The 14,892-nt window shown below is 45.8% G+C and overlaps 1 protein-coding gene across 2 annotated transcripts in view; it reads left to right on the top strand.

Moving 5' to 3' along the window:
• The window catches only part of GID4 (GID complex subunit 4 homolog), a 30,010-nt gene extending 15,855 nt beyond the window's left edge, over positions 1-14,155 (top strand). The window contains exons 4-6 of one of the 2 annotated variants that reach the window (XM_003929308.4): positions 3,121-3,222; positions 7,180-7,310; positions 10,949-14,155. In XM_003929308.4, coding sequence (XP_003929357.2) covers positions 3,121-3,222; positions 7,180-7,310; positions 10,949-11,012 — 297 coding nt within the window. In that variant the 3' untranslated portion in view covers positions 11,013-14,155. The remainder of the gene's footprint in view (positions 1-3,120; positions 3,223-7,179; positions 7,311-10,948) is intronic. The other variant, XM_039475755.2, reaches the window with a different exon arrangement.
• Positions 14,156-14,892: the final 737 nt, after the last annotated feature.

Consider the following 14,892-nt stretch of genomic DNA (forward strand, 5'->3'; position numbering starts at 1 on the left):
CATCTCTCAGTCTCTTAAATACCTGGGATTACAGGTATGCGCCACAGTATCTGGCTAATTTTTATATTTTTAGTAGAGAGAGTGTTTCGCCACGTTGGCCAGGCTGGTCTCGAACTCCTGGCCTCAAGTAATCCACCCACCTTGGCCTCCCAAAGTGCTGGGATTATAGGCATGAGCCACCAGGCCCAGCCCCAAGCTGTTTTTCACTTGAGTTAGAAGAGGAGATCTAGGGCCGGGCGCGGTGGCTTAAGTCTGTAATCCCAGCACTTTCGGAGGCCGAGGCGGGTGAATCACGAGGTCGAGAGATCGAGACCATCCTGGTCAACATGGTGAAACCCCGTCTCTACTAAAAATACAAAAAAGTAGCTGGGCATGGTGGCGCTTGCCTGTAATCCCAGCTACTCAGGAGGCTGAGGCAGGAGAATTGCTTGAACCCAGGAGGCGGAGGTTGCGGTGAGCCAAGATCGTGCCATTGCACTCCAGCCTGGGTAACAAGAGCGAAACTCCTCTCAAAAAAAAAAAAAAAAAAAGAAGAGGAGATCTATCAAATGCTGAGTTTAAGTTAAATTTAAATTTAAACTTGAGCTTTTTAAAGCATTTTTTGAAAGCTATACATTTTGACTGTTGTAGCAAATGAACACTAAAAGCTAGACAGTCATTTGTGTCTCTCTGGGACGCAAGAGAATGCACAAGACCTGAGCATCCAGAAGGTTGGGAGAGTCCAAGTGGTGTATGAAGGTGCTGGGCACCAGCAGGTGGAGTTGGAAGGGCTCCCTGGTACCATCTGTGCCCACCCCTGCCCAGGGCTAGGCTCTTCCGGCATGGCTTGCTGCCTCACGAGATGGCTTCTTCCTCTCCTGGACAGCCCCAGAGTAAAAGGTTCTTCCTTGTAGTAAACCATAGCCTCTCTCCCATTCAACTCTGTTGTCCATTTCATATTGGTCCTGCAAAAAGCAAAGTCTTTGAGGCCCAGTGACACTCAGTTTTAGGCTAGGTTGACTACAAATTAAATAATTGGAAACCACGTCTTATTTTCCCATTGACTTCCATTAGAACATTGGAAGGTATCTGGGTCTGCAGACTCTGCTAGAGTGGATTGAAACATCTTGGGTGAGAGAGGAACTAAGGCAACCACCCTTGGTACTGGCATGTGAAGTGTGGCTGAACAAGGGAGCTGAGTCTGGAGTGCTTCCTCCTCCAACAGTTTGTGGCTGCTTTTGTAGTACTCAGCATTTCCCCTAACTTTCCCCACTCGTAGAGGACTCCCAGGTTCCCATGTGGGACTTCTGGAGCTCTGTACTGCACCTGGGTTAGTCTGGGACTTACAATGTTTAATACACTTAACCTAGGCTGTCATTTTTTCATTGTAAACTAGAATCAGAGATATACTGTGTCCTCAGATTTTCCTGAGTGGTATTTAAGTTGCAATTATGGTGATGCTATAAAGTCAAGATTCCATATATTCAATCTATATAGGATAAAAATGTCTATGTGACGCTGGGCGCGGTGGCTAACGTCTATAATCTTAGCACTTTGGGAGGCCGAGGCAGGTGGATCACCTGAAGTCAGGAATTCGAGACCAGCCTGGTCAACATGGTGAAAACCCATCTCTACCAAAAATATAAAAGTTAGCCAGGCATGGTGGCACGTACCTGTAATCCCAGCTACTTGGGAGGCTGAGGCAGGAGAGCCACTTGAACCCGGGAGGCAGAGGTTGCAGTGAGCCAAGATCGTGCCACTGCACTCAAGCCTGGGCAACGAGAGTGAAACTCTGTCTTAAAAAAAAGGTGTGTGACAAAATCTGTGACTTAATATCTCTGTATCTTGATTTTTTATTTAAGATGTTTTCTTATAAAATTAACATATGCCAGCAGGGAGTGGGGAGTTGGGGAGGGATAGCATGGGGAGAAATGCCAGATATAGGTGAAGGGGAGGAAGGCAGCAAATCACGCTGCCATGTATGTACCTATGCAACAATCTTACATGTTCTTCATATGTACCCCAAAACCTAAAATGCAATAAAAAAAATTAACATATGCTTATTTAAAAATATTTGAAAAAATAGAAAAGCTGGAGGAAAAGGAATCATCTGTGGCAACACCTAAAACTAAAATATCTGTTAACCTCGTCCTCAACAGTGTATACTTGTTTTTTGTCTTTTTTAAAAAAAAAAAATGGGATCATAAGATACAGTTTTATAACCTATTCCCAATCTCCGCTTGTAAATAAACCATAGAGTCAGCCTTTGTGTTCTGCTTCTGTATAGTCAACCAGCTACAGTTTGAAAATATTTGAAAAAAAAAAAATTGCATCTGAACTGACCATGTATAGATGTTTTTTGTTCTTGACATTTTTCCCTGAAAAATACAGCATAACCGCTATTCTTACTTAGTATTTACATTGAATTAGGTGTTATAAGTAACTAGTATTATAAGTAACTAGTGTCATAACTTAGTATTTACATCAAATTAGGTGTTATAAGTAATCCAGAGATGCTATAAAGTATAGGGGAGGATATGTGTAGGTTATCTGCAAATACTGCACTGTTTCATATCTGGGACTTAAGCATCTGCAGATTTTGGTATTCATGGGGGTCCTGGAACCAATCCCTCACAGATATCGAAGGACAAGGGTATCACGTGTTTCTAGTGTCTATTTAGCTAGCTGGCCCAAGCCTCTAGATCATGCAGAGACACAAGCTTCACAAAGCCTCTTCTCTGAGGCTGAACAAGTTGTTTCTAAGCTGTTCTGCCTGGCTTTTTTTGCTACTTTGGATTTACTTGTAGAGATCTTCTCTTTAATTTTTCCTAGCTTTCATCTGTTTATTTTGTCTGTCTGTTCACCATTTCCATCCTTTGGCCTTTTCCTTGGCCATATTAACAAGGCTGGCGTAGGGCAGTGGGACCTCAGCTGGAGTCCAGGTATCTGCCCCAGGGTTGAGTCTGCATTCACTGGGGCGACCATGGGGCCCTTTCTGTTATTTGGCCTTAGCTGCCCTTTTGGGAGCCGTGTCCCCACCTGTCGTGCCTTGGAAAGTTGAGTGTACCTGGGCACATAAGAATAGTTCTGAGAGCAGCCTCTCCTTTCGGTCAATTAGCATACTCTCTTTTCTGCTTTCAGGGCAAGTTTCTGGCTTTTTATCAGTATGCAAAATCATTTAACTCAGATGATTTTGATTATGAAGAGCTGAAGAATGGGGACTACGTCTTCATGAGGTGGAAGGTAAGGTCCCGCCAGGTGGCCCTCCAGACTCCCGGAACACCAGGCCCTGTACTGCACCTACATATCCACTCTAACCAAGGGCTCCCCATGTCCAGTGCTCGTCACAGTTTGTTGTCATGGCAAGGTCTTCATGGCAGGGTCTTTGCACGCCTGTAAAAAGTGGGCACAGGGCCGGGCGCGGTGGCTCAAGCCTGTAATCCCAGCACTTTGGGAGGCCGAGGCGGGTAGATCACGAGGTCGAGAGATCGAGACCATCCTGGTCAACAGGGTGAAACTCCGTCTCTACTAAAAACACAAAAAAGTGGCTGGGCATGGTGGCGCTTGCCTGTAATCCCAGCTACTCAGGAGGCTGAGGCAGGAGAATTGCTTGAACCCAGGAGGCGGAGGTTGCGGTGAGCCGAGATCGCGCCATTGCACTCCAGCCTGGGTAACAAGAGCGAAACTCCGTCTCAAAAAAAAAAAAAGTGGGCACAGTTTCAGGGCATGTACTGGTTAACTGCTGATGTCCCAGACAGCTCCTCCTCAATGTGCTGTTGGTGGGCAGCAAGTGGATTCGTGCCTAGGTGGCTGCCTCTGACATGTCTTCTCCCTTTTTTTTCTCCCACCCAAGAATCTTGTTAAACTCCCAGGCTGAGTAACTCCAAGTATTCTGTGGATTCAAGGCAGAGCCAAACTTTCTTTGAACTTAGTCATCAGTTGTACCTGGATCGCCCTATGGGCTTAAACACCATGCGTAAGCCAGGTCTCCTCCACCACATCCATTTCCCAGAGCTCAGGAAAGTCTTACCTCCTCTACTTCCCTCCAGCTCAGGAAATGAGGGACTAGAAATGGAACGTGAGTTTTTTACTCAGCAGCCCTCAGAGAGCCCCACCTGGCTGACTGGATGGATTGGCTTTTAGCTGCAAGGTCATTTGTGCTCCTCGCTGTGATAACGCAATATTTACAGCCCCAGAATAGCAAAATCAGGAAACCAGTTTGTTAAATAACTTTGAGAACATACACCCACCTCTAATCCCTAGTCCCCAGTCTGTAGGAAAAAAGTTGTTTTATCTTGAAATCTTGCCAGGTTTCTTTTTTTTTTTTTTTTGAGTTGGAGTCTTGCTCTGTGGCTCAGGCTAGAGTGCAGTGACACAATCTCGGCTCACTGTAACCGCCACCTCCCGGGTTTCTTCTGCCTCAGCCTCCCAAATAGCATTATAGGCTGCCCGTCACCACCCCTGGCTAATTTTTGTATTTTTAATAGAGATGGGGTTTCACCGTCTTAGCCAGGCTGATCTCAGACTCCTGACCTTATGATCCACCTACTTTGGCCTCCCAAAGTGCTGGGATTACAGGCATGAACCACTGTGCTTGGCCAGAATTTTGCCAGCTTTCATAAAGATGAATCATTTTGAGTTGCCTTTCCTGGTCTTTACCTTGCATACCTAACCACTTTAAGAAGTGGGGATTGCCGGGCATGGTGGCTCATGCCTGTAATCCCAACACTTTGGGAGACTGAGGCAGGCAGATCACCTGAGGTCTGGAGTTTGAGACCAGCCTGGCCAATATGGTGAAACCCCGTCTCTACTAAAAATACAAAAATTAGTCAGGTGTGGTGGTGCACACCTGTAATCCCAGCTACTCGGGAGGCTGAGGCAGGAGAATCGCTTGAACCCAGGAGTTGGAGGTTGCCGTGAGATAGCGCCACTGTACTCCAACCTGGGTGACAGAGCAAGACTACGTCTCACAAAGCAAAAAAAAAAGAAGTAGGAATCACCACTCTTTCCGTAGGTTGCCAGATGCAGAGAGTAAATGGGGAGCTGTATGCTCATGAGCTTGCCATCTAGTGGGAAATAAGACAACTAAACAACCTGTTAAAGGAAGTTTCGGCCAGGCGCGGTGGCTCAAGCCTGTAATCCCAGCACTTTGGGAGGCCGAGGCAGGTGGATCACGAGGTCAAGAGATCAAGACCATCCTGGTCAACATGGTGAAACCCCGTCTCTACTAAAAACACAAAAAGTTAGCTGGGCATGGTGGCGCATGCCTGCAATCCCAGCTACTCAGGAGGCTGAGACAGGAGAATTGCCTGAACCCAGGAGGCAGAGGTTGCAGTGAGCCGAGATCGCGCCATTGCACTCCAGCCTGGGCAACAAGAGCGAAAATCTGTCTCAAAAAAAAAAAAAAAAAAAAAAAAAAAAAAAAAAAAAAAGGCCGGGCGCGGTGGCTCAAGCCTGTAATCCCAGCACTTTGGGAGGCCGAGGCGGGTGGATCACGAGGTCAAGAGATCGAGACCATCCTGGTCAACATGGTGAAACCCCATCTCTACTAAAAAAAATACAAAAAATCAACTGGGCATGGTGGCGCGTGCCTGTAATCCCAGCTACTCAGGAGGCTGAGGCAGGAGAATTGCCTGAACCCAGGAGGCGGAGGTTGCGGTGAGCCGAGATCGCGCCATTGCACTCCAGCCTGGGTAACAAGAGCAAAACTCCGTCTTAAAAAAAAAAAAAAAAAAAAAAAAAAAAAAAAAAAAAAAAGGAAGTTTCTTGTTTGAATTTTATTTTTTTATTAATTTTATTTATTTTTTTGAGACAGTCTCACTCTGTTTCCCAGGCTGGAGTGCAGTGGCACAATCTCAGCTCACTGCAACCTCCATCTCCCGGGTTCAAGCGATTCTTCTGCCTCAGCCTCCTGAGTAGCTGGAACTACAGCTGCATACCACCATGCCTGGCTAATTTTTGTAATCTTTAGTAGAGACGAGGCTTCACCATGTTGGCTAGGCTGGTCTTGAACTCCTGACCTCAGGTGATCCACACACTTCAGCCTCCCAAAGTACCAGGATTATAGGCATGAGCCATTATACCCCACCTGAATTTTAAAATTAATTTTAAAAGCCACAATTTTAGAAGTTGAATAAGGAATGGAAGAGTGTCTTAAATGTTTAAAAAGCAATAGAAGGCTGGGCTCAGTGGCTCACACCTGTAATCCCTGCATTTTGGGAGGCCAAGGTGGGCAGATCACCTGAGGTTGGGAGTTCGAGACCAGCCTGACCAACATGGAGAAACCCCATCTCTACTAAAAATACAAAATTAGCTGGGCGTGTTGGCAGGTGCCTGTAATCCCAGTTACTTGGAAGGCTGAGGCAGGAGAATCGCTTGAACTGGGAGGCGGAGGTTGCAGCGAGCCGAGATCACCCCCTTGCACTCTAACCTGGGCAATAGGAGCAAAACTCCATCTCAAAAACAAACAAAAAAAAATGGAGTTGTTTTGCCTCCAAAGAATGTCTCAGGGTGGCTCATCTGTGGGCCTTTAGTAGACCACCTGAGGCCCTGGAGCTTCTTAGCTCACCTCTTAGGAAAAGTGGGTGCCAGGACCTGGGTTTCCGGCTTTCAGCTCCAGCAGAGGTGGCAAGCTTGCCTCTCTCCAAAGGTGCCTGGTCAAGAACTGTACTGTTCTGACTGCTTTTGACAAGGCGTCAAGTTCTTGGAGGGGGTGTCACAGGAACTACCAGCAACTGCTCTGCACTCAGAATGGTCTACAGATCTAGAGAAGCAACTCACTGTTGTAGATGTTATTAAGCATCTGGCAGTAGATCCTGGGAACTGGAGCAGAAACTTAACTCTTCCAGGTTGGTTGTCTTTGGTCTCTGAAAGATAGAGAGGCTGGCAGACAGGCAGGTAAGTAGGTATTGATTTATGTATTAGATGTTTTGGCCATGGTACCCTCTCTGAACTGCTGATCCTAATGAGCTCAAGACAGTTTGCCGCTTTAGTATGTAGAATACTCAAGGAGCACATCTACGCTTTTCAGGAGTCTAGTTGAGACCCCAAGGGCCTGCCATCATCTAGCAAGTATAGGTTAGACTATGAAGTCCTATATTTTTCTCAAGTGGTCCTTAGAACCCCCTGATGCTTAACAGGGAGGCCCCCTGGGTGGTCAGAGAATGCTGTCTGTTACTGATCCTCTTCATCTGTGTGCAGGAACAGTTTCTGGTCCCAGACCACACGATCAAAGACATCAGTGGTGCTTCTTTTGCCGGGTTCTACTACATCTGCTTTCAGAAGTCAGCAGCCTCCATAGAGGGCTACTACTACCATAGGAGTTCAGAATGGTGAGGACCCCAGAGCACAGAGGCCATGGGGAGGGCTTCCACCCTGCTGGCTGTCCCTTGGCTCTTCAAACCCAAAAGCAGTATATTAGACTGTCTCTGTATAGATTCTGTGCTTTATTTGGATGCTGAGAGCTTTTTAAAAATTTTATTTTATTTTATTTTTTTTAGTTTGGGTTTTGATCTTATTGCCCAGGCTGGAGTGCAATGGCATTATCTCAGCTCACTGCCACCTCTGCCTCCTGGGTTCGAGTGATTCTCCTGTGCTGAGAGCTTATTTAAGTGATCTCAGTTGCTCACAATAGGGCCTTATCCCTATCCACAGAGCAGAGTAAATGAGATGAAAATGAAGTATGGGTGAAAGAACTCATTTCTAAGCACTTTTAAGCAATACTGTATTTTTGGCAATGTTTATCTCAATCTCGCTGGCTTTTATTTAATCCTTGAAAATTGAATTAGTAACTAAAACGTGAAGTTTGCTGTCAGCAGCCTTTTAAATGTTGTGGCTGCATTCCTTAGAGTTGGTCTGACATACACTTGATTTCAGGCTTGTGACCTGGAGGCCTGTGAGAGGACAGTCCCAGCCAGGGCATCACCCACGGTAAAGGACTGAACTCTGCCTCAGTGCTAACTTTTGCCACCTTGTGGGGGATTCTCCTGCCTCCTTGCTGCCTTTTTCTTTTTTTGAGACGGTCGCCCTCTATTGCCCAGGCTGCAGTGCAGTGGCACAATCTCAGCTCATTGCAACCTCCACCTCCTGGGTTCAAGCGATTCTCCTGCCTCAGCCTCCCGAGTAGCTGAGTAGCTGGGATTACAGGTGCCTACCACCACACCTGGCTAGTTTTTTTGGGTTTTTGGTAGATACGGGGTTTCACCATGTTGGCCAGGCTGGTCTCGAACTCCTGACCTCAGGTGATCTGCCTGCCTCAGCCTCCCAAAGTGCTGGGATTACAGGGGTAAGCCACAACGCCCAGCCTTCCTTGCTGCTTTTTAAGCACCTTGCTATCCCCAGAGGGCAAACCATATGATTAAATGCCTGATTTCCTCTCTGAAGGTAAAAATTTTGTCTTTCCTTTCCAGTATTTCACACTTTGGTGTATGTGAAGTGATCCTATCCTAGACTCTTTGTTCAGTGGTAACAAAATTACATTTGCAATAAATGCCAGCCCTGCAACCATGATTTTTAGGCTTTCAGTAATTGTTTTCATGTGAGTTTGTAAAACTTTTTACAATCCTTTTTAAAAATAACAGCTTCGGGCTGGGTGCAGTGGCTCATGCCTGTAATCTCAGCACTTTGGGAGGCTGAGGTGGGCGAATCACGAGGTCAGGTGTTTGAGACCCCCTGGCCAACATGGTGAAACCCCATCTCTACTAAAAATACAAAAATTAGCCGGGAGTGGTGGCACGCACCTATAGTCCCATCTACTTAGGAGGCTGAGGCAGCAGAATTGCTTGAACCTGGGAGGTAGAGGTTGCAGTGAGCTGAGATTGCACCACTGTACTCCAGTCTGGGCGACAGAGTGAGACTCCATCTCAAAAAAAAAAAAAAAAATTGGCCGGGCGCAGTGGCTCATGCCTGTAATCCCAGCACTTTGGGAGGCCAAGGTAGGCGGATCATGAGGTCAAGAGATCAAGACCATCCTGGCCAACATGGTGAAACCCTGTCTTTACTGAAAACACAAAAATTAGCTGGGTGTGGTGGCAAACACCTGTAATCCCAGCTACCTGGGAGGCCGAGGCAGGAGAATTGTGTTAGCCTGGGAAGCGGAGACTGCAGTGAGCTGAGATCACACCACTGCACTCCAGCCTGGCAACAGAGGGAGACTCCATCGCAAAAAAAATAAAATAATGGCTTTACCGAGATATTATTTGAATACTATACATTATTCATTTAAAGTGTACAAGTCATCTAGGCATGGTGACTAACACCTGTAATTCCAGCACTTTGGGAGGCCGAGGCAGGTGGATCACTTGAGGTTAGGCTATTGAGACCAGCTTGTCCAACATGGTGAAACCTCATCTCTACCAAAAATGCAAAAATGAGCTGGGCATGGTGGCGCATGCCTGTAGTCCCAGCTACTCAAGAGGCTGAGGCAGGAGAATCGCTTGAACCTGGAGGCAGAGGTTGCAGTGAGCTGGGATCGTGCCACTGCACTCCAGCCTAGGTAACACAGCGAGACTGTCTCAAAAAAGAAAAAATTAAGTGTACAAGTCAGTGGTCTTTAGTATATTAACAGAGTTGTGTAACTATCCATTTTAGAACATTTTCATCACCACAAGAGGAAACTTCATACCCCTTAGCCATTGCCCCCGACTCCTCATCCCCTGAGCCCTGGGCATCCACTAGTCTGTCTCTTTTGTATGTATACCTTTGCCTCTTGTGGCTATTTTATATAAATGGAATCCTACAAAATGTGGCCCTTGCCTCTGGCTCTTTTCACTTAGCATAATCCTTTGAAGGTTCATGCGTGTTGTAGCATGTATCAGAACTTCTTTTTTATTGCTAATTAATTTTCCATTGTAGGTATATACAACGTTTTATTTATCCATTCATTATTTAATGGACATGTGGATTGCTTCCATTTTTTAGCTATTGTGAATAATGCTGCTGTAAGCATGGGTATATCTGAGTTCCTGCTTTCAATTACTATGGACATATACCTAGGAGTGAAATTGCTAGGTCATACGGTAATGCTATATTTAACTTTATGAGGAACTGCCAAACTGTCTCCCACAGCAGCTGCACTATTTTGCATTCCTACCAGCAGTGTATGAGGGTTCCAGTTTCTCCACATCCTCCCCAGCACTTGTTATCATGTCTCTAAAATTTTAACTACCCTAGTGGATGTGAAGCAGTATTTCATAGTAGTTTTAATTTGCATATTCTTGGTGGCTAATGCATATTTGTTCCCTGATAATTCGTTTTTGGTAGAAATAAACTGCTTTTTCCTGTGTAGGGGAGAGCTAACATGCCAGGCATTGACTCTAAATGTGCCTGGGGTTGTCGTCCCAGCGTGTGGATTATCTGCCTCTGTTTCTCCTCCCTCTGCATGACTCCCCTGGAGCACCTGCCAACAGGGGAGGCAAACACCTTAGATCTCACTAGTATTTTCCGAGCTTAATACTGTACATAGGAAAGTGAGAAAATTTAAATGAAAGATAAAATACAGTTGAAGGCAGTAGTGAAATTAAATTTTCTAAGCTCTCTTTAGATACAATGAGAATTGGGATATGCCTGTCCTAGCCATAAAGTCCCTAGGATATTGTAGCCTGGCATGACATGCCACAGTAGGAGGGGGCAGAGCAGCCAGTGCAGTTAGGGCTGGGCTGTGGGTCTACATCTTCTCCCAGAGCGTATTGGGTTCTCCTTTATATAAGATATACCGTAGTTACTTCATGATTAGAGCAGAAGGGGAAAAAAAAAAAAAAAAAAAAAAACTCATCTTGTGCAGGGTTCAGGAGGATTAACCAAATAAAGAATGAAATCAGACTAGGTTCAGTTGAGAAATGGAAAATGAAATGTGCATTTCAGTCCAAGTATGTGACTTGTCAGGTGCTCTAGTTTTGTGGGGGTTGCTAATGTCCTTGGCTCAGGGTGCATTAGATGACTACCTCCCACTTCTGTCTCCTCCCCCTTGCAGGTATCAGTCCCTCAATCTAACCCATGTTCCTGAACACAGTGCACCCATCTATGAATTCCGGTGACAGCGGTTCAGAACAGCAACCAAATAAAACTGAACTTGGCAAAAAAGAACTTTGCCGAGAAAATTGTGTACCTGCCAGAACCAGGAGAAGTGTGTTCCTGTTTCTTCATGAGCAGACTCGCATCACAAAGCATGAATGTTAACCCACAGAATCCAAGGAGCATGGCTGGCCCGTGGGGCAGGTGGAGGGAGCAGTCTTCGTTCTTCCTCCCCTCAGTGGCAGTTTGGTCTTCACCTGTTTTTAAGCTACCTTAAACGCACTTTTCCTTCCTGCACAGCTAACTTCTACATCACTGAAATGCCCATTCCTTCCTCTGTCCTGCCTCCAGCCGAGTAGAAGGTCTGCTGCCGGATCACCCTCAGCCTTGGTGCTCAGTGGTCCCCAGGCCCTCCACCCGACCCCGCCAGTTGCTTTGTCTGGTAGCTCAAGAGAAGGCAGAGCCCCAGCACCTCTGTGTCCCCCAGAGCTCTGTGCAGGGAGTTGGCCAGCTGCAGCTGCAGCAGCATCGGCCACTGATACGACACGAGAAGTGGAGGTACCGGTCCCTGCTGGGCCGCCTCGGTCTTCAGTGCTGATTGTGTCACGGGTCAGCGCGCACTGCTGAGCCCTGTGCTGTTAACAGCACAGAGCTAGTGAGTGGCTGTCAGGTTCCCTGGGCCTGCCATCAGGGATCACTACATTTAAGGCTTCCAGATCCCTGGCAGGTACAGATTTCAGTCCTGCTTACTCAGTACATTTGCTCCAAACTTTTGAACTTGAGGGCAATACTAAACTTAAAAATAAGAGTTTTTTATTACAAAATTATTTTTATGGTCCCTTTAACGAGGACCCTATGGCAAATGCACAATTATTCAGAATTACATTTTATCGTTTTCACATTGAAAACAACAAATGTTGACTTAGTAATTTTTATATCGATATCTATATGTATATGTATATTTAATCAACCAGCAGTTTTGAAACTAGTCATCCTGGTACAAAAGTTTTGCAGCATTGCATAAATTATAGTGCTCAACACAAGAACTGTTTTTGGGGCCAGTTTAGCATTCGTGCCTCCTCCTTTTGCTACTCAAAACAGCAGTGCTTGGCGGCGACCTTCCATGAGGCAGAAGGGGCCGTCGTTCTCCGAAAACAGTGACTCTGAAATGTTTGGGACAGGGGAAGGGGTGGGAAACATGAACACGCTCAAATAACTCGAGGCTCACGTGCCAAAGTGCGTGTGTGTATGCGTGCGCGCGCGCGCGTGTGTGTGTGTGTGTGTGTGGTGTTTTGTTTTTTAAAATGTTGAAAAAGCTTAATAGGTTGGCATCAGTTGTAGCCCACAAACATGGGCAGGGCTTTGGGGAATTGGCATTTTCTGGTGGTTTACAAGACTTACTCTGAATACAAGAGGAAAAGCTTTAAAAACAAGATTGCATGATAACCCCCAGGAGCAAAGCAACCTGGAGGCTGCATATCCACAGGCAGGGGGGCGTAAGAGAACACGAAGCCCTTCAGTGAGACGAGCAGTGGGAAACTTTTTATTCTTAAGAAGTGACTTTCATTTTGTTGACATATGTACTGTATGTTACTGAGATTGAATGTTAGGGGAAGCCTTAAGGGAGAAGTATTTGGGAAAGTAGCCAGTGGGCACTTGTGATATCTAAAATCTGTAATCCCAGGACTGTGTACAGAGGGGCAACCCACCCATTCAGTAAGGTCAGGGCTTTGGAACCCTAAAAAGTTGGCCTGATGACTTAAAGGGAGAAATAATTCATTCCCAGAGATGAGTTGGAACAGTTTCCTCTTATCTTAAAACTCAACAAGGCATAAGAAGGGCTGGCTCTGGTCAAGCCCAGCTGCTCACATGAGGAGATGGTTACTGTGGCCTTGACTGAGCTGCTGGACGAGTGAAGGAGGCCGTGGGGCTGTCCTGTCGTCCATCTGCCTTATGTGCCATTCACTCTCTTCGGCCCTCCCCTCATGGCATGTGAGTCCATACCTTCTGCATTTTTCCAGGCCTGAGAGGGACATAGGCGCCCCCTTGGAGCACTGAGTCCGGAAGTCATCCCTGGAGCTCATCCAGGGCTCATGCTGTGGCTCCGAGCAGTGGTTTGAGTGGGCAGGAAGGGCTATTTGCAAACACTTCTGTGTTCTAGACAAACAAGCCAGGTCCTATTGCAGGATTTCTTCCTTCCTTCGTTTTTTACCCAGCTAATGAAGTGCACCCATTGCACTGGGAAAAATGAAGAAGTGATACCTTTACTAGATCCTTCAGAGACATCTAGGAGATTGGTTTGCTCTGCCCGCTGAGGATAGGAAAGGGATTAAGGATTTTTCCTCCACCTCTTAGTAATCCTGAATGATCATCAACTTCTTTCTCTATATTCCTGAAGGAACTTTGGGGATTCATCTTCATCTGTAGTTACGCTTTCCTGAACCTTCTCAGTGGTTTACATGCCTCTGAAACTATGTGCAATATTTTTGGTTGACACTTGTATCCATCTTTAAGAAATTAGTGCAGATTGCAGATATTCTACTGTCTTCCACCCTAAACACGCCTGCCATGAGGTGGGATCCTAGGGGTTTGGCTGTTCTTACTCCACTGCTCAGAAAGCTTCCATTCTGCTGTCCCCAGACTCGACCCTCTTCTTTGCTGGACTTCCACCCACCCACCCCTTTCAAGTTTAGATAGCATTTCAGCTGTGGTCCCAAAGTAACGAAACAATGCCTAATGTTAAGTAGGAAGTCAAACCGTGTGCTGGTTTTATTGGTTATGTTGAAATCACAAACTCCAGCGGAGCAAAGGGGTTTTCAATGTCTTTTGCTTTCAGAAACAGAGAATATAATATTCTCACTAAGGCCTTGAATTGATTTTTTTTTCTCATAAAATAGTCTGATAAGCTAATTTTTAAAAAGAAATGCCATTAAGTATGTTGCATTGTGGTTTAAAATTACTAACAAGTTGTGGGGGAAAAAATATTTGATTTTGAATCTTAAATGTTTTTAAAAATTAGACTTGAATGGGTGCAAACTATAACTATTTTGTTTCTTTATGGAGGACATGTGGAAAGAGTTTGAGGGTTTGGGATGGGAGAAGTATTTTGCAGAGCTATCAATGTCCAAATAATTTTTAAAAAATAATAAAGGTATTTAAGCAGTGAGTTTGTCCTATTTCTAAACCAAAGCATCTCTGTTAGAGGAAAGCAGTCCTCTCTGGGCCTGTGGCTGTGGAGCTCTCCAGGGCCAGCCAGAGACTTCTGTGGGCCCGGGCAAGCCAAGGCCCGCTCTGGGTAACTGTTGCAGTGGTCTGGTTGCTCCTTCCTCTTCATTCTGAATGTTTTTGGCTACTCAACACTTCTATTTGAGCTCCATTTGTTAATTTCTGTATTTCTTCAGAAATGTGGAAGCATATTTGTTTTTCTGCATATGTGAAGGGTTTATATTTCTATTTAGCACAGAGAAAATATGCAGGCAGAGGTATCTGTCTAAAGCCTGCTTTGTGGTCTGGTGTGGGGACAGGCAATGTGGTTGGTCTACTCTTGACACTGTAACTGCAGTCCTCAGAGAAGATGCCTAGGTCCCAAAGCACAGGCACTTGGACCCCCAAACACAAGATCCCTACGTCAACCATTAAAATTCCTTCTTTTTTTTTTTTTTTTTTTTTGAGATGGAGTCTCGTTCTGTCACCAGGCTGGAGTGCAGTGGCACGATCTTGGCTCACTGCAACCTCCGCCTCCTGGGTTCAAGCGATTCTCCTGCCTCAGCCTCCTGAATAGCTGGGACTACAGGTATTCGCCACCACACCAGCTAATTTTTGTATTTTTAGTAGAGATGGGGTTTCACCATGTTGGCCAGGATGATCTCGATCTCCTGACCTGGTCTGCCCACCTCGGCCTCC

Source organism: Saimiri boliviensis, chromosome 17 (genome assembly GCF_048565385.1).
Source record: "Saimiri boliviensis isolate mSaiBol1 chromosome 17, mSaiBol1.pri, whole genome shotgun sequence".
In the NCBI taxonomy this organism is placed as follows: domain Eukaryota; kingdom Metazoa; phylum Chordata; class Mammalia; order Primates; family Cebidae; genus Saimiri; species Saimiri boliviensis.